Raw genomic sequence first — 26,507 nt, forward strand, 5'->3', positions numbered from 1 at the left:
TCTGCTGCTCCCCCTCCAGCTACAACGACGCCGAGACCAAATCCACGCTCATGTTCGGCCAGAGGTGCGGGCCTGGGGGGGCCCGGGGGGGTCCTGACTCCTCCTGCACCCACCTGAGCCCCCGCGGGCCCCTGTACCCCCCCGCACCTCTCTGACCCCCCTGCACCCCTCTGACCCCCCCCGTACCCCTCTCACCCCCTCTGACCCCCCCGTACCCCTCTCACCCCCCCTACAACCCCCCACACCCCTCTGACCCCCCCGTACCCCTCTGACTCCCCCTGTACCCCCCCTGCACCCCTCTGACCCCTCCTACAACCCCCCGCACCCCTCTGACCCCCCTGTACCCCTCTGACCCCCCCTGCAACCCCCTGCACCCCTCTGACCCCTACATACCCTCTGACCCCTCCTACAACCCCCTGCACCCCTCTGAACCCCCGGACCCCTCTGACCCCCCCTGTACCCCTCTCACCCCCCCTACAACCCCCTCCACCCCTCTGACCCCCCCCCCGGGCTCCCTGTACCCCCCCGCACCCCTCTGGCCCCCCCAGCCCCCCCCTGCTCTGCCCCTGCAGCCCCCGAGGCCCCCCAAATCCACGCTCATGTTCAGCACAGGCTGGGGGGGGGGGGGGGCTGGGAGTGGGTCCTGAACCCCCCTGAACCCCCCTGAGCCCCCCGAGTCCACGCTCATGTTCGGGAGAGATGAGGCTTGGGGGGGCCCAGCTGCTCCCCCGCTGCACCCCAATGGACCCCAATGTCCCCCAATGTCCCCCAGTGTACCCCAATGTCCCCAATGTCCCCCCAATGTCCCCCAATGTCCCCCAGTGTACCCCAATGTCCCCAATGTCCCCCAATGTCCCTAATGGACCCCACTGCACCCCAATGTCCCCCAATGTCCCCTAATGGACCCCAGTGTCCCCCAATGTCCCCCAATGTCCCCAAATGTCCCCCAATGCACCCCAATGCACCCCAATGTCCCCAGTGTCCCCCAATGTCCCCCAATGTCCCCCCAATGTCCCCCCAATGTCCCCCAGTGTCCCCCAATGTCCCCAATGCCCCCCCATGTCCCCCAATGTCCCCAATGTCCCCCAATGTCCCCCCAATGTCCCCCAATGTCCCCCAATGCCCCTCACACCCCACTGCACCCCCTGCTCCCGAGGGCACCCTGGGGGCTCAGTGCCCCCCACCCATACCCCAAGAGCACCCCAAGAGCCCCCACTGCACCCCAAGTGCCCCCCCTGCCCCACAGGGGGTTAAAGGGGCTGCGCTGGGACCCCGAGATACAGGACAGGAGTGGGGGGAGGGTGAACCCGCTGGGGGGTCTGTGGTGACCAGGGGGGCACTGAGGGGTCCCAGTTTGGGGTCTGTGGTGCCCGGGGGGGCACCGGGGGGTCCCAGTTTGGTGTCCGTGGTGACCCCCGGGGGGCGGGTGTGTCCCAGTTTGGGGTCTGTGGTGACCAGGGGGGCACTGGGGGGTCCCAGTTTGGGGTCTGTGGTGCCCGGGAGGGCACCGGGGGGTCCCAGTTTGGTGTCTGTGGTGATCCCGGGGGGGGTGGGTGTCCCAGTTTGGGGTCTGTGGTGACTGGGGGGTCCCAGTTTGGGGTCTGTGGTGACTGGGGGGTCCCAGTTTGGTGTCTGTGGTGACTGGAGGGTCCCAGTTTGGTGTCTGTGGTGACTGGGGGGTCCCAGTTTGGGGTCTGTGGTGACCCCGGGGGGGTTAGGTGTCCCAGTTTGGGGTCTGTGGTGACTGAGGGGGCACCGGGGTGTCCCAGTTTGGGGTCTGTGGTGACTGGAGGGTCCCAGTTTGGGTTCTGTGGTGATCCAGGGGGGTGGGTGTCCCAGTTTGGCTCTGTGGTGATCCAGGGGGGTGGTGTCCCAGTTTGGTGTCCGTGGTGGCCGGGGGGGGGGGTCCCAGTTTGGGGTCTGTGGTGATCCCGGGGGGTCCCAGTTTGGGGTCTGTAGTGATCCCGGGGGGTCCCAGTTTGGGGTCTGTGGTGACCCCGGGGGGTGGGTGTCCCAGTTTGGTGCCCGCGGTGCCCGGGGCAGGGCGGGGGGTCCCAGTTTCGGGTGCCCCCCCAGGGCCAAGACCATCAAGAACACGGCGTCGGTGAACCTGGAGCTCACGGCCGAGCAGTGGAAGAAGAAGTTCGAGAAGGAGAAGGAGAAGAACAAAGCGCTGAGGGAAACCCTGGGCGCGGCTGGAGGCGGAGCTGAGCCGCTGGAGGAGCGGTGAGGGGGCACGGGGGGCACCCCGGGCATGGGGGGCACCCCGGGCATGGGGGGCACCCCGAGAGTGAGGGGGCACCCCGAGACTGGGGGGGCACCCCGAGACTGGGGGGGCACCCCGGGCATGGGGGGCATCCCGAGACTGGGAGGGGCATCCCGAGAGTGAGTGGGACAGCCCGGGCATGGGGGGCACCCCGGGCATGGGGGGGCATCCCGGGCACGGGGGGCATCCCGAGACTGGGGGGGCACCTCGAGACTGGGGGTGGAAAACGAGACGGGGGGGTACCCCGAGAGTGAGGGGGGACAGCCCGGGCGTGGGGGGGACACCCTGAGACCAGGGGGGGCACCCTGAGACTGGGGGGGCACCCCGGGCATGGGGGGGGGACACCCCGAGACGGAGGGTCACTCTGAGAGTCAGGGGGCACCTCGAGATTGGGGGTGCACCCCGAGACCAGGGGGACACTCCGAGACTGGGGGGGCACCTCGAGACTGGGGAGGCACACTCGGGGGGGCCACTGGCAGACCCCCCACACCCGGGGGGCCACCCCGAGGCCCCGGGGGGACCCCCCGCCCCCCGAGGGGGGACTGAGGCCGCGCCCCCCCCCAGGCGAGGCGGTGCCCGAGACGGAGCAGCTGAACGAGGCGGAGACCGAGCCCGGGCCGGGGGAGGGGCCGGGGGAGGGCCCGGGGGGACCCCCCGAGGAGCCCCCCCTGAACGACAACAGCTCCTCCATCGTCATCCACATCTCGGACGAGGAGCGGCGCAAGTACGAGGAGGAGATCCGCAAGCTCTACAAGCAGCTGGATGACAAGGTGGGCACCCCCCGGCCCCCAGAGCCCCCCCGGGGACCCCCCGGGGACCCCCCGGACCTGCCAGGGACCCCCCGGGCCCCCCGAGCTCCCCAGGACACCTGAGGAGCTCCCGGCACAGCCCAGGGACCCCCGGGAGCTCCTGACAGGATCCAGCCCCCCCCCAACCCCCCCGAGCCCCCTCCCCCACCCCCAGAGCCCGGGGGGACCCGGGTGGACCCTCCTGTGCCCCCCCAGGACGACGAGATCAACCAGCAGAGCCAGATCATGGAGAAGCTCAAGCAGCAGATGCTGGACCAGGAGGAGGTGAGGGACCCCCCAGAGCCCCCACCCCGTGTCCCCCCCTCTGTTTGACCCCACCCAGACCCCCTGGGACCCACTTGGACCCCTCTGGGACCCCACCCAGACCCCCCAGACCCTCCCACCCTGAGTGCCTGAGACTCTCCAAACTCTGACCTCTGGGACCACCAATGTGCCCCCCCACCCCATTCCTCTAGGACCCCACCATGGCCCCATGACCCCTGTGCCCCGCCCCCCCTACCCCTCTGGGACCCCCCTGTGACCTCTCATGCCCCCCTGTGCCCCCCCCACCCCTCTGGGACCCCACCATGGCCCCATGACCCCTGTGCCCCGCCCCCCCTACCCCTCTGGGACCCCCTTGTGACCCCTCATGCCCCCCTGTGCCACCCCCACCCCTCTGGGACCCCACCATGGCCCCATGACCCCTGTGCCCCCCCCGCCCATCTGGGACCCCACTATGACCCCTGGAACCCCAGTGCCACCCCTACCCCTCTGGATGCCACCATGGCCCCGTACCCCCTGTGCCCCCCCCCGCCCCTCTGGGACCCCACCATGACCCCATGACCCCTCTGGGACCCCACTATGACCCCTGTGCCCCTTGTGCCCCCCTCCTGCCCCTCAGACCCCATTATGGCCCTTGGAACCCCAGTTCCCCCCCCATGACCCCTCTGGGACCCCACCATGGCCCCGTACCCCCTGTGCCCCCCTCCTGCCCCTCTGGGACTCCACTATTGCCCCATGACTCCTCTGGGACCCCACCATGGCCCCGTACCCCCTGTGCCCCCCTCCTGCCCCTCTGGGACTCCACTATTGCCCCATGACCCCTCTGGGACCCCACCATGGCCCCGTACCCCCTGTACCCCCCTCCTGCCCCTCAGACCCCACTATGGCCCCCCCTGTGCCCCCCCTGCCCCTCTGGGACCCCATTATGGCCCCGTGACCCCCCCCGTGACCCCCCGTGCCCCCGTACCCCGGTGCCAGGTGCTGGCCGCAGCCCGGGGCGGTGGCGAGGCCGCGCGCCGGGAGCTGGCGGCGCTGCGGGCGGAGCACGGGGCCGCGCGCGCCGAGGTGACCGAGGTGCTGGCGGCGCTGGAGGAGCTGGCGCGGAGCTACGACCGCAAGGCACAGGAGGCCGAGGACACCGGGAGGCACAACCGGCGCCTGGCGGACGAGCTGGCACGGACTGAGGTGGGCACCGCACCGGCACCGGCACCGGCACCGGCACCGGCACCGGCACCGGCGGGGACACGGCAGGGATGGGGGGACACAGCAGGGATGGGGGGACACAGCAGGGATGGGGGGAACCCAACGGGGAACCCAACGGGGAACCCAACGGGGTCTGCTGGGAACCCAACTGGGAACTGAACAGGGAACCCAACGGGGAAACCAACAGGGAACCCAATGGGAAAACCATTGGGGAAACCAATGGGATCTGCTGGGAACCCAACTGGGAACCTGAAAGGGAACTCAGTGGGGAAACCCAACAGGGAACCCAACAGGGAAACCAATGGGGTTTGCTGGGAACCCAACAGGGAACCCATCTGGAACCCATCTGGGAACCCAACAGGGAACCCAACTGGGAACCCAACTGGGAACCCAACAGGGAAACCCAGCAGGATCCTACTTGGGAACTCAGCGATGGGGAACCCAACTGGGGACCCAGTGGGGTCTTCTGGGAACCCAACTGGGAACCCAACTGGGAACCCAATGGGGAACCCAGCTAGGAACACAACAGGGAACCCAACAGGGAAACCCAATGGGATCCTACTTGGTTACTCAATGGGGAACCCAACGGGGAAACCAACGGGAAAACCAGTGGGGTCTTCTGGGAACCCAACTGGGAACCCAACGGGGAAACCAACAGGGAAACCCACCGGGATCCTACTTGGGAACTCAATGGGGAACCCACTGGGAACCCAACAGAGAACCCAACAGAGAACCCAGTGGGGTCCTTCTGGGAACTCAACTGGGAACCCAACGGGGAAAGCAACAGGGAAACCCAGTGGGGTCTTCTGGGAACCCAATGGGGAACCCAACAGGGAAACCCAGTTAGGAACCCAATGGGGAACCCAAAGGGGAACTCAAAGGGGTCCTTCTGGGAGCCCAACAGGGAAACCAACGGGGAAACCAATGGGATCTTACTGGGGAACCCAATGGAGAACCCAATGGAACACCCAATGGGATCCTACTGGGGAACCCAATGGGGAAACACAGCGGGGCAGGGGGTGCTGGCCCAGGGGGTGCCCAGGAGGTGTTGTGGGGGTGCCCCTGGATCCCAGTGCCCTGGAGGTGCTGGGTGTGGAGGTGCCCCTGGATCCCAGTGCCCTGGAGGTGCTGGGTGTGGCAGTGCCACTGTCCCCCAGTGCCCGGGAGGTGTGGGGGTGCCCGGGGGTGCCCTCGGGGGGTGCTGGGCGCGGTGCCCCCCCGGTGCAGCCCCGTGGGTGCCGCAGGCCACGACGCTGTCGCTTGGAGTCGGAGCTGTCGCGGGCGCGGGAGCTCGGGGGGCAGCAGCGGCGCCGGGCGGCCGAGGTGCTCAACGGGCTCCTCAGGGACCTCAGCGAGCTCAGCACCCTCGTGGGCAGCGGGGACATCAAACTGGTGAGGGGGCACTGGGGAAGGGCACTGGGTTACGGGGACATCAAACTGGTGAGGGGGCACTGGGGAAGGGGGCATCACACTGGGGAGGGGACATCAAACTGGGGAGGGGCACTGGGTCATGGGGACATCAAACTGGTGAGGGGGCACTGGGGAAGGGGGCATCACACTGGGGAGGGGGGCATCACACTGGGAGGGGACATCAAACTGGGGAGGGGGCATCACACTGGGGAGGGGGGGCACTGGGTCATGGGGACATCAAACTGGGGAGGGGGCATCGCACTGGGGGAGGGGGCATCACACTGGGGAGGGGGGCATCACACTGGGGAGGGGGCATCAAACTGGGAGGGGCACTGGGTCATGGGGACATCAAACTGGTGAGGGGGCATCGCTCTGGGGAGGGGTACTGGGTCATGGGACATCAAACTGGTGAGGGGGCATCACACTGGGGAAGGGATATCACACTGGGGAGGGGGCATCACACTGGGGAGGGCACTGGGTCACGGGAGCGTCAAACTGGTGAGGGGCACTGGGGACACTGAACTGGTGAGGGGACAGGGGGGGACATCAAACTGGTGAGGGCAGCACAGGGGCAGAGGGGGGGCACTGCTGAGGGGCACTGGGGTTTGGGGTCACAAGGAGGGGTCTGTGCCATGTGGGACCTGCCCCTGCCGTGCCCTGCCCATGGGCAGGGTGTGCCCGTGCAGTGCAGTGTCCACGCCCTGCCCATGTGGTGCCTGTGCCACACCACACGTGTGTCCTGTGCCCGTGCCGTGTCACATCATGTGTATGTGTTGTGCCCGTGCCGTGTCGCATGTGTGTGCTGTGCCCGTGCCATGTCACACCCATGTGTGTGCTGTGCCCACGCCATATCCACACCATTCCCTGCCATGCCCTGCAGTGCCCATGTCACCCCCATGTATGTGCTGTGCCCATGCCATGTCACACCCTGCATGTGCTGTGCCCGTGCCATGCCCTGCAGTGCCCGTGCCATGTCACACCCTGTGTGTGCAGTGCCCGTGCTGTGTCCTGCAGTGCCCGTGCCATGTCACACATGTGTGTGCAGTGCCCGTGCCATGTCACACATGTGTGTGCTGTGCCCATGCCATGTCACACCCTGTGCCCGTGCCATGTCACACGTGTGTGTGCAGTGCCCGTGCTGTGTCCTGCAGTGCCCGTGCCATGTCACACATGTGTGTGCAGTGCCCGTGCCATGTCACACATGTGTGTGCTGTGCCCATGCCATGTCACACCCTGTGCCCGTGCCATGTCACACGTGTGTGTGCAGTGCCCGTGCTGTGTCCTGCAGTGCCCGTGCCATGTCACACCCTGTGTGTATGCTGTGCCCATACCATGCCACATGTGTGTGCTGTGCCCGTGCTGTGTCCTGCAGTGCCCGTGCCATGTCACACCCTGTGTGTCCTGTGTCCCTGCAGTGCCCGTGCCATGTCACACCCTGTGTGTGTGCTGTGCCCATACCATGCCACATGTGTGTGCTGTGCCCGTGCCATGTCACACCCTGTGTATGCCACCCCCGTGCCAGGCTCTGCTGTGCCACGTGCCCCTTGTGCCGTGCCATGGCCACACGTGTGTATGTTGTACCTGTGCCACACCGTGTCACGTGTGCCCGTGTGCCATCCCTGTGCCTGCTGCCCTGTGTCCCCACACCCTGCCTGCCACACCTGTGCCACACCTGCCGAGCCCTGTGCCCCTGCCACGCCCTACCTGTGCCCCCTGTGCTGCATTCCCGTGCCATCCCTGTGCCCACTGACCCTCATGCCCCTGCTGTGCTGTGCCTGTGCCCACTGACCCTGTGCCCTCCTGTGCCCTCCTGTGCCCACTGACCCTGTGCCCTGTGTACCTGTGCCCACTGCCCCTCATGCCCCTGCTGGGCCGTACCTGTGCCTGCTGACCCCCATCCCCACCCGTGCCCACTGACCCTCAATCCCCCCCACTCTGTACCCGTGCCCGCTGACCCCCATGCCTGCTGAGCCTGTGCCCCCCCAATGCCATACCCATGCCTGCTGACCCCCGTGCCCACTGACCCCCAATCCCCCCCAGTCCCTACCCGTACCCACTGACCCCCCTGCCCGCTGACCCCCGTGCCCACTGACCCCGTGCCTGTCATGCTGTACCCGTGCCCACTGACCCCCAATCTCCCCCGATCTGTCTCTGTGCCTGCTGATCCCATGCCCACTGACCCTTGCGCCCACTGAGCCCATACCCCCTATGCTGACCCTGTGCCCACTGAGCCTGTGCCCCCTATGCTGATCCCCGTGCCCACTGACCCCGTGCCTGCTGACCCATGCCCCCCATGCTGACCCCCGTGCCCCCCAGTCCATGCTCACTGACCCCCGTGCCCCCCATGCTGCCCCCATGCCCCCCACACTGACCCCATGCCTGCTGCCCCGTGCCCCGGCAGCCGGTGGAGGTGAGCGGGGCGATCGAGGAGGAGTTTGCGGTGGCGCGGCTCTACATCAGCAAGATCAAGTCGGAGGTGAAGTCGGTGGTGAAGCGCTGCCGGCAGCTCGAGGGGCTGCAGGTCGAGTGCCACCGCAAGCTCGAGGTCACGGGCCGGGAGCTCTCCTCGTGCCAGCTGCTCATCTCACAGGTCAGCGGGCACCCGGCCTCGGGGGCACCACGGCTCGGTGGCCCAAGGGCTCGGTGGCCCCAGGGTTCGGTGGCCCAAGGGTTTGGTGGCCCCACGGCTCGGTGGCCCAAGGGTTCGGTGGCCCCAGGGTTTGGTGGCCCAAGGGTTCGGTGGCCCAAGGGTTTGGTGGCCCAAGGGTTTGGTGGCCCCAGGGTTTGGTGGCCCCAGGGTTTGGGTGGCACCGTGGCTTTGGTGGCCCAGGGTTTGGTGGCCTGAGGTTCAGTGGCCCCAGGGTTTGGTGGCCCCGGGGGTTCGGTGGCCCCACGGTTTGGTGGCCTGGGAGTTCAGTGGCCCCAGGGTTTGGTGGTCCCAGGGTTTGGTGGCCCCAGGGTTTGGTGGCCCCGGGGGTTCAGTGGCCCAGGGGGGTCCGGTGAGGTTTGGTGACCTGGGGGGTTGATTGTCCTGGCGGGGGGTGGTGGCTCTGGGGGTGGCAGTGAGAGTGTCAGTGGAGGGGTCCCTGGAGGGGTCCCTGGGGGTGCAGGGGGGTGTCAGTGGGGGGGCCATGGAGGGGTCCCTGGGGGTGCAGGGGGGGTGCCCCCGGGGGTGTTGGGTGCGAATTGCCCCGGGGGGTGCCAGGTCGGGGGTGTCCCTCGGGGGCAGTGGGGGTGTCAGTGAGGGTGTTGGGGGGTGTCCCTGGGGGTGTTGGGGGTGTCAGTGAGGGTGTTGGGGGGTGTCCCTGGGGGTGTTCCCGGGGGTGTTGGGGGTGCCCCGGGGGTGCTGGGTGGGCAGTGCCGGGGGGTACCGGGGGTACAGCGGCCCTGGGGTGTTGTGGGGGTGTCTGACGTGAGAGGGGTGTTGGCGGGAGGTGCCCGGGGGGTGCCCGGGGGGTGTCAGAAAGATGTCGAGGGAGGGTGCGGGGACCGACCGGGGGTGCCCTCCCGTGTGCTGGGGGTGCCGGTGCCGAGGGGGTTCGGAGGGGGTGCTGGAGGTGCCGGGGGGTGCCGGGGGGGTGCCGGGGGTGCGGGGGTACGGGGGTACGGGGGTGCCGGTTCGGTGCTGGAGGTGCCAGGGGGTGCCGCGCTGGTGCCGGGGGTTGCCGGGGGGTGCGGTGCCCCCCGGGCAGAGGCTGAGGGGGTGCCGGTGCCGGGGGGTGCCGGGGGGGTGCCGGGGGGTGCCGGGGGTGCGGTGCCCCCCGGGTGGGGACTGAGGCGGTGCCGGTGCCGGTCCCGGTGCAGCACGAGGCGAAGATCCGCTCGCTCACCGAGTACGCGCAGAGTCTGGAGCTGCGCAAGAGGCACCTGGAGGAGGCGCACGACGCGCTCGGGGAGGAGCTGGCGAGGCTGCAGGCGCAGGGTGGGGGGCTCGGGGGGCTCAAGGGGCTCGGGGGGCTGCAGGGGCAGGGTGGGGGGCTCGGGGAGGAGCTGGCGAGGCTGCAGGCGCAGGGTGGGGGGCGCGGGGGGCTCGGGGGGCTGCAGGAGCAGGGTGGGGGGCGCGGGGGGCTTGGGGGGGCTGCAGGCGCAGGGTGGGGGGCTCGGGGAGGAGCTGGCGAGGCTGCAGGCGCAGGGTGGGGGCTTGGGGGGCTCGGGGGGCTGCAGGCGCAGGGTGGGGGGCTCGGGGAGGAGCTGGCGAGGCTGCAGGCGCAGGGTGGGGGGCACGGGGGGTGCAGGCACAGGGTGGGGGGCGCGGGGGGGGTTGGGGGGCTGCAGGCGCAGGGTGGGGGCGCGGGGGACTCGGGGGGCCGCAGGCGCAGGGTGGGGGCGCGGGGGGCCGCAGGCGCAGGGTGGGGGCGCGGGGGGCTCAAGGGGCTCGGGGGGCTGCAGGCGCAGGGTGGGGGCGCGGGGGGCTTGGGGGGCTGCAGGCGCAGGGTGGGGGGCGCGGGGGGAGTCTGAGGGCACAGAGGGCTCGGGGGGCTCGGGGCAGCGTGGGGGTGGCACAGGGAGCTCGGGAAGTGGGGGGGCACGGGAGATGGGGGGGACACAGGGGCTGGAGGGGCACGAAGGGCTGGGGAGGGGCTGGAGGGGCTCAGGGACCTTGGGGGGGGCACAATGGGACTGAGGGGGCCGGGGGGGTCCCTGCCTCGCCCCCCCAACGCCCGCTGGGCCCGCAGAGGCCGCTCAGGGGGTGGCCCGGAAGCAGCGGGAGCAGGATGAGACCCCGGACACCGACGAGGTCAAGGTGAGGGGGCGAGGGGGGCACAGCACCCACCCCCGGGGGCACGGGGGGGTTCAGGGGGGGCACAGCACCCCCGGGGGCACGGGGGGGGTTCAGGGGGGCACAGCACCCACCCCCAGGGGGGTTCAGGGGGGCACAGCACCCCCGGGGGCACGGGGGGTCCAGGGGCCCTGAGGGGTCTGAGGCTCTCGGGGCAGGGGGGAAGTTGGGGGTTCTTGGGGCACATGGGATGTGCCAGAGGTGGGGGGGGTCCCCTGGGTGCTGAGGGGTGCTGGGTGTCCCCGGGGTGCTGGGACGTGCTGGGACGTGTTGAGGGTACCAGGAAGTGTTGGGGGGTGGGTGTGCAGGGGCCTCAGGAGGTGTTGGGGTCCCTGGGGACTGTTGGGGTCCCGGGGTGTCCCTGGGGGGTGTTTGGGTCCCAGAGGGTGCCCAGAGGGTGTTGGGGTGCCTGGGGGATGCCCGGGAGGTGTTGGAGTCCCAGAGGGTGCCTGGGGGGTGTTGAGGTCCCTGGGGGCTGTTGGGGTCTGTGGGGGTTCCCGGGGGGGTGTTGGGGTCTCTGGGGGTCCCTGGGCACTGTTGGGGTCCTGGGGTGTTTTGGGGTCTCTGGGGGGTGTTGGGGTGCCCGGGGGTGCCCGGGGGTCCCGGGGGTCCCGGGGGTGCCGGGTGGTGGCTCTGACGGGGGTCTCAGGCGGCGCTGGAGCTGCAGCTGGAGAGCCAGCGCGAGGCTCAGCACAAACAGCTCGCGCGGCTCCGGGACGAGGTCAACGAGCGGCAGAAAACCATCGACGAGCTGCGCGAGTGAGTGACCTCAACATGACCCCGACCCCTGACCCCTGACCCCGCCCTGGCCCCACCCTGACCCCTGATCCTGCCCTGACCTCTGGCCCCACCCTGACCCCACCCTGACCCCTGACCCCGCCCTGACCCCACCCTGAGACTGACCCCACCCTGACCCCTGACCCCGCCCTGACCCCACCCTGAGACTGACCCCACCCTGACCTCTGATCCTGCCCTGACCCCACCCTGAGAGTGACCCCATCCTGACCCCTACCCTGACCCCTGACCCCACCCTGAGAGTGACCCCTACCCTGACCCCTGACGCCACCCTGAGAGTGACCCCACTCTGATCCCTGACCCCCCGAGACTGTGTTGGTGTGTCCGTGTGCCCATGTGTCTGTCTGTCCTGACCATGTCCGTGTGTCCATCTGTCCATCCTGACCATGTCCGTGTGTCCATCTGTCCATCCTGACCATGTCCTTGTGTCCGTGTGTCCGTGACCGAGTCTCTGTGTCCGTGTGTCTGTGTCCATGACCGTGTCCATGTATCCGTGTGTCCGTGTGTGCGTGACCCTGTCTGTGTGTCCCTGTGTCTGTCTGTCCATCCTGACCGTGTCCGTGTGTCCGTCCTGACCGTGTCCATGTGTCCCTCCTGACCGTGTCCATGTGTCCGTGTGTCCATCCTGACTGTGTCCGTGTGTCCATGTGTCCGTGTGTCCATCCTGACCGTGTCTGTGTGTCCGTGACCGTGTCCGTGTGTCCGTCCTGACCGTGTCCATGTGTCCATGTGTCCATGTCCATCCGTGACCGTGTCCGTGTGTCCATGTGTCCGTGTGTCCGTGTGTCCATCCTGACCGTGTCCATGTGTCCGTGTGTCTGTGTGTCCATCCTGACTGTGTTGGTGTGTCCCTCCTGACCGTGTCCGTGTGTCCGTGACCATGTCGGTGTGTCTGTCTGTCCGTCTGTCCATCGTGACCGTATCGGTGTGTCGGTGTGTCCTCCTGACCGTGTCCGTGTGTCCGTGACCGTGTCTGTGTGTCCGTGTGTCCGTGACCGTGTCTGTGTGTCCGGCACAGCCAGAAGCAGAAGCTGGAGCTGGAGCTGGAGCGGCTGCGGGCGGAGCACGAGGCTCTGCGGGGGGAGGAGCGAGCCAAGGCCGCGCGGCTGCAGGAGCTCACGTGAGACCCCCTGACCCCCCTGACCCCCCGGGACCCCCCGGGACCCCCCGGGACCCCTGACACCCCCTGACACCCCCTGACACCCCCTGACACCCCCTGACCCCCCCTGACCCTCCAGCGACCTCCCGGCCTTGGAGTGATCCCCTATCCTTAGAGTGACCCCCCATCCTTAGAGTGACCCCCCCATCCTTAGAGTGATCCCCCATCCTTGGAGTGACCCCCCATCCTTGGAGTGACCCCCCAGCCTTGGGGTGACCCCCCAACCTTGGAGTGACCCCCCATCCTTAGACTGACCCCCTATCCTTGGAGTGACCCACCAGTGACCCCCCAACCTTGGAGTGACCCCCCAACCTTGGAGTGACCCCCCATCCTTAGAGTGACCCCCCCAACCTTAGAGTGACCCCCCAACCTTGGAGTGACCCCCCCAACCTTGGAGTGACCCCTCAACCTTGGAGTGACCCCCCATCCTTGGAGTGACCCCCACAACCTTAGAGTGACCCCCCATCCTTGGAGTGACCCCCCATCCTTGGAGTGACCCCCCCACCTTGGAGTGACCCCCCTGTCCTTGAAGTGACCTCTCTGTCCTTGGAGTGACCCCTCAATCTTGGAGTGACCCCCTATCCTTAGAGTGACCCCCCATCCGTTGAGGTGACCCCCCATCCTTGGGGTGCCCCCCCATCCGTTGAGGTGCCCCTCCCATCTCAGGGGTGCCCCCCCATCCCTTGGGGTGGCCCCCCCCATCTCAGGGGTGCCCCCCCATCCTTGGGGTGCCCCCCCATCCTTGGGGTGCCCCCCTTGCACTGACCCCCCCCCAGGCTCCTCCACGAGCGCCACGAACAGTCCAAGCAGGACCTCAAGGGGCTGGAGGAGACCGTGGTAGGTGGGGGGGGCTGGGGGGATTTGGGGGGGGGTCTTGGGGGTCTGGGGGTCTCCCTGCCCCCCTCACCCCCCGCCCCCCCAGGCCCGTGAACTCCAGACCCTCCACAACCTGCGCAAGCTGTTTGTTCAAGACGTCACGACTCGAGTCAAGAAGTGAGGGGGGGGCACGGGGGGGCAAAGGGGGGCAAACGGGGGGTAGGGGGGGCCCTTTGTGGATTGAGGGGGGTCTCAGACCAGGTGGGAGGGGTCTCAGCCCAAGTGGGAGGGTCTCAGTCCAGGTTTGAGGGGTCTCAGCCCAGGTTGGGGGGTCTCAGCCCAAGTGGGGGGGTCTCAGCCCCGGTCGGGGGGGTTCCTCATTTCGGGGACATCCCCACATTTGGGGTGCTGGCCCCATTTGGACGGGCAATCCCCGGTTTGGGGGGTCAGCCCAGGTTGGGGGGTGATCCCTGGGTTGGGGAGTGATCCCCGTGTTCCCCAGTGTGGGGGGTGTTCCCCAGGTTGGGGGTGTTCCCCAGTGTGGAGGGTGTTCCCCAGGTTGGGGGTATGTTCCCGGTGTGTGGGGGTGTTCCCCAGTGTTAGGGGTGTTCCCCAGGTTGGGGGTTGTTCCCCAGGTTGGGGGTTGTTCCCCAGGTTGGGGGGTGTTCCCCAGGTTGGGGGTATGTTCCCCAGTGTAGGGGGGTGTTCCCGGTGTGTGGGGGGTGTTCCCCAGTGTGTGGGGGGTGTTCCCCAGTGTGTGGGGGGTGTTCCCCAGTGTAGGGGGGTGTTCCCCAGTGTGGGGGGTGTTCCCCAGTGTAGGGGGAGGGGGTGTTCCCCAGGTTGGGGGTATGTTCCCCAGTGTAGGGGGTGTTCCCCAGTGTGGGGGGGTGTTCCCCAGTGTGGGGGGTGTTCCCCAGTGTAGGGGGTTGTTCCCCAGTGTAGGGGGTTGTTCCCCAGGTTGGGGTTGTTCCCCAGTGTGGGGGGTGTTCCCCAGTGTAGGGGGGTGTTCCCCAGTGTATAGGGGGTGTTCCCCAGCGTGGGGTCCCCTCCCGACGGGGTGTCCCCCCCAGAGCGCAGAGCTGGAGCCCGAGGACAGTGGGGGGCTGCACTCCCAGAAGCAGAAGATTTCCTTTCTTGAGAACAACCTGGAGCAGCTTACAAAGGTTCACAAACAGGTAAGGGGGGGGCAGGGGGGGGGGCAAGGGGGGGTACTGGAGCAAGGGGGGGTACTGGGAGCAAGGGGGGGCCCCACCCCATCATCCCATCACCCCCCCGGCCTCCCCCAGCCCCTCTTGTTCTGCAGCCCCCCCTCACTCTCCTGGTGCCCCCCAGCATCGCCCCCTGGGCCCTGCTCTGGCCAGCCCCCCCCTCCATCCTGCCCCCCCAGGGTGCCCCCCAGCCCCCCCATCCATCCTGCCCCCCAGCCCCCCCCTCTGTCCTGCCCCCCCCCGGGATGCTCCCCAGCTCCCCCATCCATCCTGCCCCCCATCCCCCCCCCTCCGTCCTGCCCCCCTGGGTTGCCTCCCCACCCCCAACTTGCTCCATCCTGCCCCCCAGCCCCCCCCCCCCACCGGCTCTGTTGCCCCCCCGCTGCCCCCCCCAGCTGGATCTCTGGGTATCCAAGGTACCGGGACCCCCCTGGAACCCACACGGGGGGGTCTCCCCCCTCCCCCCCGAGCACGGGGACAGACCCCCCAAAGTCCCCCTGGAGCCCCCCCGGTTCTGCAGGGTGGGGGGTCCCGCTCTGACCGGCCCTTCCCTGCCTGCTGTGTCCCCCCCCACTGTGGGACCCCTCCCACTCTCTGCCCCTCCCGCAGCCTCCCCCTCACTGCCCCCCCCACACGGCCCCACTGCTGCACGGCCATGCAACTGGGCTGGGGGTGGGACCCCCCTTGGGGCACTGCTGGGGGGGGCCAGGATGGCCCAGGACCCCCCTTGGGGCACTGCTGGGGGGTGGGACCCCCAACCCAGCACTGCTGGGGGGCCGGGCTGTCCCCCCGAGCCACTGATGGGAGTCTGGGGGTCTGGGGGTGCTGTGGGGACCCCGAGGGTGCCCCCCCCGGTGTGGGACTGGGGGTGTGGTGTCCGGGGATGGGGGTGGTGCCGGTGGACGGGGGTCCTGGGGGGGTCCTGGGGGGTCCCGGGGAATGTTCCTGTCCCGGTGCCATCCCCTGGTGTGGCACAGCCGGTCCGTGACAATGCAGAGCTGTGAGCCCGGGGGGGGCAGGGACAGGGACAGGGACAGGTGATGGTGATGGTGGTGGTGGTGCCGGGGGATGTCTCTGTCCCGGTGCCATCCCCTGGTGCCATCTGTGGGTGTCGCGCAGCTGGTCCGTGACAATGCAGAGCTGTGAGCCCGGGGGGGCAGGGACAGGGGTGCAGGTCCAGGTGATGGTGCCGGGGGATGTCCCTGTCCCGGTGCCATCCCCGGTGCCATCCCCGGTGCCATCCCCGGTGCCCGGTGTCGCGCAGCTGGTCCGTGACAATGCAGACCTGCGCTGTGAGCCCGGGGGGTGCAGGGACAGGGACAGGGACAGGGACAGGTGATGGTGGTGGTGATGGTGATGGGGGATGTCTCCTGTCCCGGTGCCATCCCCGGTGCCCGGTGTCGCGCAGCTGGTCCGTGACAATGCAGACCTGCGCTGTGAGCCCGGGGGGTGCAGGGACAGGGACAGGGACAGGGACAGGTGATGGTGGTGGTGATGGTGATGGGGGATGTCTCCTGTCCCGGTGCCATCCCCGGTGCCCGGTGTCGCGCAGCTGGTCCGTGACAATGCAGACCTGCGCTGTGAGCTTCCGAAGCTGGAGAAGCGGCTGCGCGCTACGGCTGGGCGAGTGCAGGCCCTGGAAGGGGCGCTGAGGGCGGCCAAGGAGGGGGCCCGGCTCGACAAGCGCCGCTACCAGCAGGAGGTGGAGCGGATCCGGGAGGCCGTCAGGGCACGGGGGGCACGCAGGGGGCCCGGAGCGCACATCGGTACGGGGGGCACGGGGGGCACGCAGGGGGCCCGGAGCCCACATCGGTACGGGGGGTATGGGGGGCACGCAGGGGGCCCGGAGCGCACATCGGTACGGGGGGCACGGGGGATGAAGGGTGGGCACAGACGGGGGGGCACGCAGGGGGCCCGGAGCGCACATCGGCACGGGGGGCACGGGGGGCACGCAGGGGGCCCGGAGCCCACATCGGTACGGGGGGTATGGGGGGCACGCAGGGGGCCCGGAGCGCACATCGGTACGGGGGGCACGGGGGATGAAGGGTGGGCACAGACGGGGGGGCACGCAGGGGGCCCGGAGCGCACATCGGCACGGGGGGCACGGGGGGTGAAGGGTGGGCACACGGGATGAAGGGTGGGCACGGGGGGGCACGCAGGGGGCCTGGAGCGTACATCGGTACGGGGGGGGGCACAGGGGGTGAAGGGTGGGCACAGACAGGGGGGGCACGCAGGGGGCCCGGAGCCCACATCGGTACGGGGGCACAGGGGATGCGGGGTGGGCACAGAGCATGAAGGGTGGGCACGGGGGGCACGCAGGGGGCCTGGAGCGCACATCGGTACGGGGGGGGCACAGGGGGTGCGGGGCGGGCGCAGACACGGAGAGTGCGCAGGCACAGGCAGTCGGGGTTCGGGGGGTGCAGGGTGGGCACAGGGGGTGTGGGGCGGGCACAGAGGATGCAGGGTGGGCACAGAGGATGCAGGGTGAGCACGGACACGGGGGGTACGCAGGCACAGGCAGTCGGGGCTCAGGGGGCACGGGGTGGGCACAGGAGAGAGTGCAGGGGGGTGTAGGGTGGGCACGGGGGGGGTGCAGGGTGGGCACAGGGGGGTGTAGGGTGGGCACGGGGGGGTGCAGGGTGGGCGCAGGGTGGGCACGGGGGGTGCAGGGTGGGCGCCATCCTGGCACACTCCGGGATGGGGGGGGCGGGTGGTCCGACCCGGGGGCAGCCCAGACGCTGTTGGGGGGGTTCCCCGGGGGTCTCGGGTGCCCGGTGGGTCCCCCGGGGGTCTCGGGTGCCCGGTGGCCCCACTGACCCCCCCGTGCCCCCCCCAGCCAAGCCGGTCCGGCCCGGGCAGGTTCCGTCGCCCCCCGGGCTGAGCTACAGCAACAGCCTCTTCCAGGGGTACCCCGGGGGGGGGGCCCTGCCCGGACCACACCCACTGTGAGCGGGGGGCGCGGGGGGGCGCGGGGGGGGGCACGGGGGGGCTGTAAGGGGGCACGGGGGGCTCCTGGGGGGAGGGCGAGGGGGGTGCAGGATGGTGGGAGGGTGTGCGGGGTCCCTGGGGGGAGGGGGGGGGGCACGGGGGGGATGCGGGGGCTATTGGGGGATCCTGGGGGTTGTCGGGGGGGGCACAGATGGGGTGAGGGGATGGAGGGTCCTGGAGGGAGGGTGGGGGGGCACGGGGGGGGGGTGCAGGGGGTACGGGGGGGGTCCTGATGGGAGGGCAGGGGGGCACAGGGGGTGCGGGGGGGATTGGGGATCCTGGGGGAGGTTGGGGGGGCACAGGGGCGTGGGGGGGATCCTGGGGGGTGGGGGGTGCCTGGGGGGTTCTGGTGGCTTGTGGGGGTCCTGGGGGAGGGCGGGGGGGGGCACAGAGGGGTGCAGGGGGCACGGGGGTCCTGGAGGTGGGCACGGGACTCTGAGGGGCTGGCAGTGGGGGGGCAGGGCACGGGGTGGCCCCCCCGTGCCAGCGGTGCCCAAGGGGGTCTCAAGGCCTCTGTCCCCGTGTCCCCCTGCCCCCCCCTTCCCGTGCCCCCCCAGCTTTGCCAGCGGCCCCCCCGCGCTGTCCAGCAGCCCCCCGGACTCCTTCCAGCAGCTCCACGTGGATAACGGTGAGGGGGGGGCGCCGGGGGGGCCGGGGGGGGGGCCCCTTTTGGGGGGGGGTCCCGAGGAGGGGGTGGGAGCCCAGTTTTGGGGGGGGGGGGTCCTGAGGAGGGGGTGGGTGCCCAGTTTTGGGGCGGCCTGAGGAGGGGGTGGGTCCTGAGAAGGGGGGTGGGTGCCCAGTTTTGGGGGGGGGGGTCCCGAGGAGGGGGTGGGTGCCCAGTTTTGGGGGGGGACCCGAGGAGGGGGTGGGTGCCCAGTTTTGGGGGGGGGACCCGAGGAGGGGGTGAGAGCCCAGTTTTGGGGGGGGGGGTCCCGAGGAGGGGGTGAGAGCCCAGTTTTGGGGGGAGGGGCTCTAGGAGGGGGTGGGAGCCCAGTTTTGGGGGGGGTTCCCGAGGAGGGGGTGGGTGCCCAGTTTTGGGGGGAGGGCTCTAGGAGGGGGTGGGAGCCCAGTTTTGGGGGGGGGTCCCGAGGAGGGGGGTGGGTGCCCAGTTTTGGGGGGAGGGCCCGAGGAGGGGGTGGGTGCCCAGTTTTGGGGGGGGGTCCCGAGGTGGGTGCCCAGTTTTGGGGGGGGGTCCCGAGGTGGGTGCCCAGTTTTGGGGGGGGGTCCCGAGGAGGGGGGTGGGTGCCCAGTTTTTGGGGGGGGTTCCCGAGGTGGGTGCCCAGTTTTGGGGGGGGGTCCCGAGGAGGGGGTGGGTGCCCAGTTTTGGGGGGGGGTCCCGAGGTGGGTGCCCAGCCCCCCCCTGGAGCTGCTGCTGTGCCCTGCAGGGAACGTGACGGACATCAACGACAACAGGTGAGGGGGGGCCGGGGGGGGGCCGGGGGTGGGGGGGCCCTGCTGACCCCCCCGGCCCCCAGGAGTGACCTGTCCTGGCCCTGCTGACCCCCCCCCGCCCCCAGGAGTGACCTGTCCTGCGCCTGCGAGGCCGAGGAGGCGGCGAAGCTTTTCCCCCTGCGCCAGGAGACGGCGGCCAGTTAATGCCCCCCAGGTAATTAACAACTGGTAATTAACACCTGGTAATGCCCCCCCAGGTAATTAACACCTGGTAATGCCCCCCAGGTAATGCCCCCAGGTAATTAACACCTGGTAATTAACACCTGGTAATGCCCCCCAGTTAATGCCCCCCAGGTAATTAACACCTGGTAATTAACACCTGGTAATGCCCCCCAGTTAATGCCCCCCAGGTAATGCCCCCCAGTTAATGCCCCCCAGGTAATGCCCCCCAGGTAATGCCCCCCAGGTAATTAACACCTGGTAATGCCTGCCAGGTAATGCCCCCCAGTTAATGCCCCCCAGTTAATGCCCCGCAGATAATTAACACCTGCTAATTAATCCCAGGACACCCCCCGGGATGGGGACACACCCACTGGGATGGGGACACACCCAGTGGGATTGGGACACACCCCCCGGGATGGGGACACACCCACTGGGATGGGGACACACCCACTGGGATGGGGACACACCCAGTGGGATTGGGACACACCCCCTGGGATGGGGACACACCCACTGGATGGGGACACACCCCCGGGATGGAGACACACCCACTGGGGTGAGGACACACCCCCTGGGATGGGGACACACCCACTGGGATGGAGACACACCCCCTGGGATGGGGACACACCCACTGGGATGGGGACACACCCAAACCCCCCCCCCCAGCCCTTGGGTGCCCCCCCGCTCCTGCCCCCCCCAGTCTTTGGGAGCCCCCAAATCCCTACAATCCCTATGTCCCCCCCCTCGGGAGCCCCCAAATCCGCCCAGCCCCCCCTCCAGCCCCCCCCTCCCTCTGGTGCCCCCCAACCCCTCTAGTCCCATCCAACCACCCCCCCCCGAGTCCCGCAGGGTCTGGGGTCCCCCCCAATCCCCGGGGAACCCGGGGATTGGGGGGGACCCCAGACCCTGCGGGACTCGGAGGGGGGGGGGGTTCAGCCCCCAGACCCCCCCCTTAACCCCCTTTTTTCCCCCCGCAGGTCCCCCCCGGGCCCGGCCCCGCCCGCATGTCCCGGTGTCACCCCCCCGTGTCACCCCCGTGTCACCCGCGCTCGAGCCACGCCCACCCCACGCCGGGGGGGGGGGGGGCTGCACCCATCGGGCACCCCCCCAGGACCCCCCAATCGCCGGGGGGGGGGCCCGGCCGGGGCGGGGGGGTGTTGCCGGGGGGGGGGTCGTCGGAGCTGCCTTAACGTGGACCTGAGAATGTCGCCCCCCAAAAATGGGGGGGCAGCCCCCCCCCATCCTGTACCCCCCCCCGCCGCCCCCAAAATGGGGGGGCAGCCCCCTCCTCACCCCACCACCACCCCAAAATGGGGGGGCAGCCCCCTCCTCACCCCCCCCGCCACCCCAAAATGGGGGGGGCAGCCCCCTCCTCACCCCCCACCACCCCAAAATGGGGGGAGCAGCCCCCTCCTCACCCCCCCTGCTGCCCCAATATTGGGGGGGGGCAGGTCCTGGCCCGTCCCCACAATTTGGGGGGGGGTGCAGCCCCCGATCCCCCCCGCACTGACCCCACAGTGGGGGGGTCACCCCGCCCCCCCCACGCCACACCCCCTGCTCCCACCCCAAAATTGGGGGGGGGAAGCCCCTGCGACCCCCCCGCACCCCCCGCTTGGCCCCCCCGCCTGTGTTCCCCCCCGCCCGGGGGTCCCTCGGGGCTCAGCCCCCCCCGGTGACCCCCCCGGCCCCCCCCCGGGGGTCCCCCCAGCGCTGCATGGCCCCGCCCCCGCGGGAGAGCAATAAAGGCCGGAGCTGCTGAACTTTTGGGGTCCCGGGGGTGATTTGGGGTCAGGGGGGCACAGGGGGGGTTTGGGGTGCAGGGAGATTTGGGGTCGGGGGGGACACGGGGGGGGTTTGGGGTCCGGGGGGATTTGGGGTTTGAGGGGATTTGGGGTCAGAGGGGGGTTTGGGGTTCGGGGAGATTTGGGGTCGAGGGGGACACAGGGGGGGTTTGGGGTTCGGGAGGATTTGGGGTTCGGGGGTATTTGGGGTCGGGGGGGGGAGTTTGGGTCCCGGGGGGGATTTGGGGTCGAGGGGATTTGGGGGACCGGGGGCGGGGGGGTTGGGGGTCGGGGGGGTCCAGGGGAGGTTTGGGGACCGGGGGTTTGGGGGGTCAGAGGAGGATTTGGGGTCTCTGGGGCACAAGGGGGGGACACGGGGGGTCAGGGGGACAGAAATGGGGCTTTGGGGGGTGTGAGGAAGGACCCGGGGGGCCGGGAAGGGAAGGGGGACACCCCCTGCACAGGGACCCCTGTGAGGTCACACCCCCTGTCCCCTGTGGGTCACCCCTGTCCCCTATAGGGTCACACCCCTGTCCCCTATAGGATCACCCCTGTCCTCTATAGGGTCACTCCCCTGTAGGGTCACACCTGTCCCCTATAGGATCACCCCTGTCCCCTATAGGGTCACACCTGCCATGAGATCAGAGAACCCTCAAGGTTGGAAAGAACCCCTGAACTCATCCAGCCCAACCCCCCCTGCACTGCCTGGAACCCCCCACCCCAAATCACCCCCAAACCACCCCTGACCCCCAAACCACCCTCAAATCGCCCCCAAACCACCCCCAAACCACCCCTGACCCCCAAAACCACTCCTGACCCCAAACCACCCCCAACCCCAAACCAACCCCAAAACACCCCTGACCCCAAATCACCTCTGACCCCAAATCGCCCCCAAACCACCCGGCTGATTAACCAAGCACAGCTCCCTCAGCCCCCTCCATTCCCTCTGGATTTATCCCCATTCCCCCCTGGATTTATCCCCATTCCCCCCTGGATTTATCCCCATTTCCCCCCTGGATTTATCCCCATTCCCCCCTGGATTTATCCCCATTCCCTCTGGATTTATCCCCATCCCCCCTGGATTTATCCCCATTCCCCCCTGGATTTATCCCCATCCCCCCCTGGATTTATCCCCATCCCCCCCTGGATTTATCCCCATCCCCCCCTGGATTTATCCCCATCCCCCCCTGGATTTATCCCCATCCCCCCCTGGATTTATCCCCATCCCCCCCTGGATTTATCCCCATCCCCCCTGGATTTATCCCCATTCCCCCCTGGATTTATCCCCATCCCCCCCTGGATTTATCCCCATCCCCCCCTGGATTTATCCCCATCCCCCCCTGGATTTATCCCCATCCCCCCCTGGATTTATCCCCATCCCCCCCTGGATTTATCCCCATCCCCACCTGGATTTATCCCCATTCCCCTCTGGATTTATCCCCATCCCCCTCTGGATTTATCCCCATTCCCCTCTGGATTTATTCCCATCCTCACCTGGATTTATCCCCATCCCCCCCTGGATTTATCCCCATTCCCCCCTGGATTTATCTCCATTCCCACTCTCTGGGAATTCCCACTTTCACCGTTTTTCCCCATGGAAGAGTCCCCTGTCAAAGCCCGGAGTTCCTCCAGGAGCTGCTGTGGGACACGATGCCAAACCTTCCCCGAATTCCAGAGGGACTCATCCCGAGCCCTTCCCTCATTCCCTGGGGGGTCCCTTTGTCCCAGGAGGGGATCGGGGGGTCCGGCAGGACCTGCCTTTCCCAAACTCCCCTTGGCAGGGCCTGATCCTGTGTCCAGTTCCCAATCCCTGTGTCCAGTTCCCAATCCCAGTGTCCAGTTCCCAATCCCAGCACCCAGTTCCTAATCCCTGTGTCCAGTTCCCAATCCCAGTACCCAGTTCCCAGTCCCAGTGTCCAGTTCCCAATCCCAGTGTCCAGTTCCCAATCCCAGCACCCAGTTCCCAATCCCAGTGTCCAGTTCCCAATCCCAGTGTCCAGCTGTCCCAGTTAGAACAGCTGGGACCGATTCCTCACTGTGTGGGTGTAACCCAAACCTGTGTATTCCAGAGCCTTCCGTGCCATTCCCAGGAACTGTTCCCAACAGACCATTCATACCCTCTGCCCAGAGCACCCCTGACCTCTCAGGCTGTAAACTGGGTGTTCAGGGGCCTGTGAGACAGGAGGGTGTTCCTGTGTGTAACACCCAGGACTGTGGGACAGGAGGGTGTTCCTGTGCTCACACCCATGTGGGACTGAGACAGGAGGGTGTTCTGTGTGTAACACTCAGGACTGTGGGACAGGAGGGTGTTCTGTGTGTAACAAACACTCAGGACTGTGAGACAGGAGGGTGTTCCTGTGCTCACACCCCGTGTGGGACTGTGAGACAGGAGGGTGTTCCTGTGCTCACACCCCGTGTGGGACTCCCTGCCCTGAGGGAGGGACTGGGCATTCCTGCCTGAACTGGAGGGTGTTTAATCTTGGGGGCGTGGGAATTTATAACCACTCGTGGGAAACAGAGGACTGAGACCACCACTGTCAACTGGACTGTGACCACCACTGTCAACCACACTGAGACCACCACTGCCAACCGGACTGTGACCACCACTCGACCAGACTGACCACCACTGCCAACCACACTGAGACCACCACTCTTGACCAGACTGTGACCACCACTTTTCAAAGAGACTGAGACCACCACTGTCAACCGGACTGTGACCACCACTCTTGACCAGACTGACCACCACTGTCAACCAGACTGACCACCACTCTCAACCAGATTGTGACCACCCCTCTTGACCAGACTGTGACCACCACTCTTGACTGGACTGTGACCACCACTCCACCTACAGGTTTTCCCCTCTCCCTTTCCTTTGGACTCAGGGGGCCCAAGGAACACCCCTCTGTTCCTGCCCCAGGGCGCTGGGTTGTACATTTGGGTTTTGTGGGTTAAAACCAACTGTTTGTCTGTATAATCAGACTTATTGTATTATTTCATTAAATTGTTATTCTGATTTATAATCTCTTTTTTTGGGCTGGGTTTATTTCCCCTGCTGGTTTGCCTTTAAACCAGCACACGGGATTGGTTTGGGATATCCTGGGATTGGTTTGGGATATCCTGGGATTGGTTTGGGATGTCCTGGGATTGGTTTGGGATGTCCTGGGATTGGTTTGGGATATCCTGGGATTGGTTTGGGATGTTCCAGGATTGGTTTGGGATGTTCCAGAATTGGTTTGGGATGTTCCAGGATTGGTTTGGGATGTTCCAGGATTGGTTTGGGATGTTCCAGGATTGGTTTGGGATGTTCCAGAATTGGTTTGGGATGTCCTGGGATTGGTTTGGGATGTCCTGGGATTGGTTTGGGATATCCTGGGATTGGTTTGGGATGTTCCAGAATTGGTTTGGGATATCCTGGGATTGGTTTGGGATGTTCTGGGATTGGTTTGGGATATCCTGGGATTGGTTTGGGATGTTCCAGGATTGGTTTGGGATGTTCCAGAATTGGTTTGGGATATCCTGGGATTGGTTTGGGATGTTCCAGAATTGGTTTGGGATATCCTGGGATTGGTTTGGGATGTTCTGGGATTGGTTTGGGATGTCCTGGGATTGGTTTGGGATGTCCCGGGATTGGTTTGGGATGTTCTGGGATTGGTTTGGGATGTCCCGGGATTGGTTTGATACCCAATGGGGGAGGATTTTAACCCAAATCCGTGCGGATTTAACCCAAATTTCAATGGATTTCACCCAAATTCATGTGTTTTTCACCCAAATTCCATGACTTGAACCCAAATTTCAATGGATTTAAACCCAAACCCGTGTGCATTTCACCCAAATTTCAGTGGATTAAACCCAAATTTTGTGAATTTAACCCAAATTTCAGTGGCTTTAACCCAAATTCGTTGGGATTTAACCCAAATATCCATGGATTTAGCCCAAATCTCTGTGAACTTCACCTAAATTCACGTGGAGTTAAATAAAATTTCAATGGATTTAAACAAAATTCGAGTGGATTTTACCCAAATTTTGGGAATTTAAACCCAATTTCAGTGGCTTTAACCCAAATTTGTGTGGATTTAGACCCAAATTCCTACGAATTTAACCCGAATTTCAACGGTTTTAATTCAAATTTGTGTGGATTTAACCCAAGTTTCGTGAATTAAACCTGAATTTCAATAGATTTAAACCCAAATCCACGTGGATTTAACCCAAATTTGGGGAATTTAAGCCAAATTTCATGAATTTAACCCGGATTTCAATGGATTTACCCCCTTTAGGCCACAACTCCCCGTCAAGTTTAACCATTTCTTTTATTTTTCCACTTAAATATTCTCTTTAAATACAGCAGAGTCCTGGGAACGGCGGGAGAGCAGGAAAAGGGATCGGGGGAGAAGCTCTGGAGTCACGAGGGGATTAAACGTGGGAGTAAAAAGGAATTTAAAAGGAAATCTGAAATAAAAAAAGGAAATTAAAGAGGAAATATTGAAATTAAAAAAGGAAATTAAAAAGGAAATATTGAAATTAAAAAGGAAATTAAAAAGGAAATATTGAAATTAAAAAAGGAAATTAAAATGAAATATTGAAATAAAAAGGAAATTAAAAACAAAATATTGAAATAAAAAAAGGAAATTAAAAAGGAAATATTGAAATTAAAAAAGGAAATTAAAGAGGAAATATTGAAATAAAAAAGGAAATTAAAAACAAAATATTGAAATAAAAAAAGGAAATTAAAAAGGAAATATTGAAATTAAAAAAGGAAATTAAAAAGGAAATATTGAAATAAAAAAGGAAATTAAAAAGGAAATATTGAATTAAAAAAAGGAAATTAAAAAGGAAATATTGAAATAAAAAAAGGAAGCAAAAAGGAAACAAAAATGGAATTAAAAACAAAAGAAAAATGGAATTAAAAATGATATAAGGAGATAAAAATTAAATTAAAAATTAGAAAGTGAAATTAAAAGTTACAAAAAGAACTGAAAATTAAAAGTGAAAAGAAAAACTAAAAATTGTAGAAAGAAATAAAAATTAAATTAAAAGTGAAAAAAATTGAGCTAAAGATTATTTAAGAAAATAAAAATTAAAATTAAAAGTGAACAAAAAATGGAATTAAAAGTTATATAAAGAGATAGAAATAAAAAGGGAATAAAAAATAAAAAGGGAATAAAAGGAAATTAAAGGGAAATAAAAAAGAAATAAATGAAATAAAAAAGTAAGAAAAGAGGAAAAAATGAATTAAAAATGAAAGAAAAATGGAATTAGAAATTATATAAATATATAAAAATTAAAATAGAAATGAAAGACAAGCAGAATTATGTTACATAAAGAGGTAAAAAAAAACCAAATAAGAAAGGAATAAAAATTAAAGAGGGGATAAAAAATTAAAGGGGATAAAAATTAAAAAGGGGATAAAAATTAAAGAGGAA

General features: G+C 65.1%; 2 protein-coding genes across 2 annotated transcripts in view; both read left to right on the top strand.

Moving 5' to 3' along the window:
• Window positions 1–5: 5 nt before the first annotated feature.
• Window positions 6–13,680, top strand: LOC135404123 (kinesin heavy chain-like; the record flags this gene model as incomplete). The annotated part of the gene is given in 15 exon segments (XM_064638699.1): window positions 6–64; window positions 2,077–2,188; window positions 2,190–2,226; window positions 2,831–3,036; window positions 3,271–3,339; window positions 4,315–4,521; window positions 5,784–5,798; window positions 5,800–5,931; window positions 8,351–8,539; window positions 9,754–9,871; window positions 10,626–10,693; window positions 11,379–11,488; window positions 12,543–12,644; window positions 13,460–13,520; window positions 13,606–13,680. Coding segments are annotated over 15 exon segments (1,560 nt in total), but the record flags the coding sequence as incomplete, so codon positions are not given.
• Window positions 13,681–14,326: 646 nt separating this feature from the next.
• LOC135404141 (beta-1,4 N-acetylgalactosaminyltransferase 1-like) overlaps window positions 14,327–26,507 on the top strand; it is a 70,050-nt gene continuing 57,869 nt past the window's right edge. The window contains 4 exon segments of the mRNA XM_064638722.1: window positions 14,327–14,674; window positions 16,260–16,473; window positions 17,544–17,652; window positions 18,253–18,324. Coding sequence (XP_064494792.1) covers window positions 14,348–14,674; window positions 16,260–16,473; window positions 17,544–17,652; window positions 18,253–18,324 — 722 coding nt within the window. The 5' untranslated portion in view covers window positions 14,327–14,347.

Source organism: Pseudopipra pipra, chromosome 30 (assembly GCF_036250125.1).
Source record: "Pseudopipra pipra isolate bDixPip1 chromosome 30, bDixPip1.hap1, whole genome shotgun sequence".
NCBI classification, from domain to species: domain Eukaryota; kingdom Metazoa; phylum Chordata; class Aves; order Passeriformes; family Pipridae; genus Pseudopipra; species Pseudopipra pipra.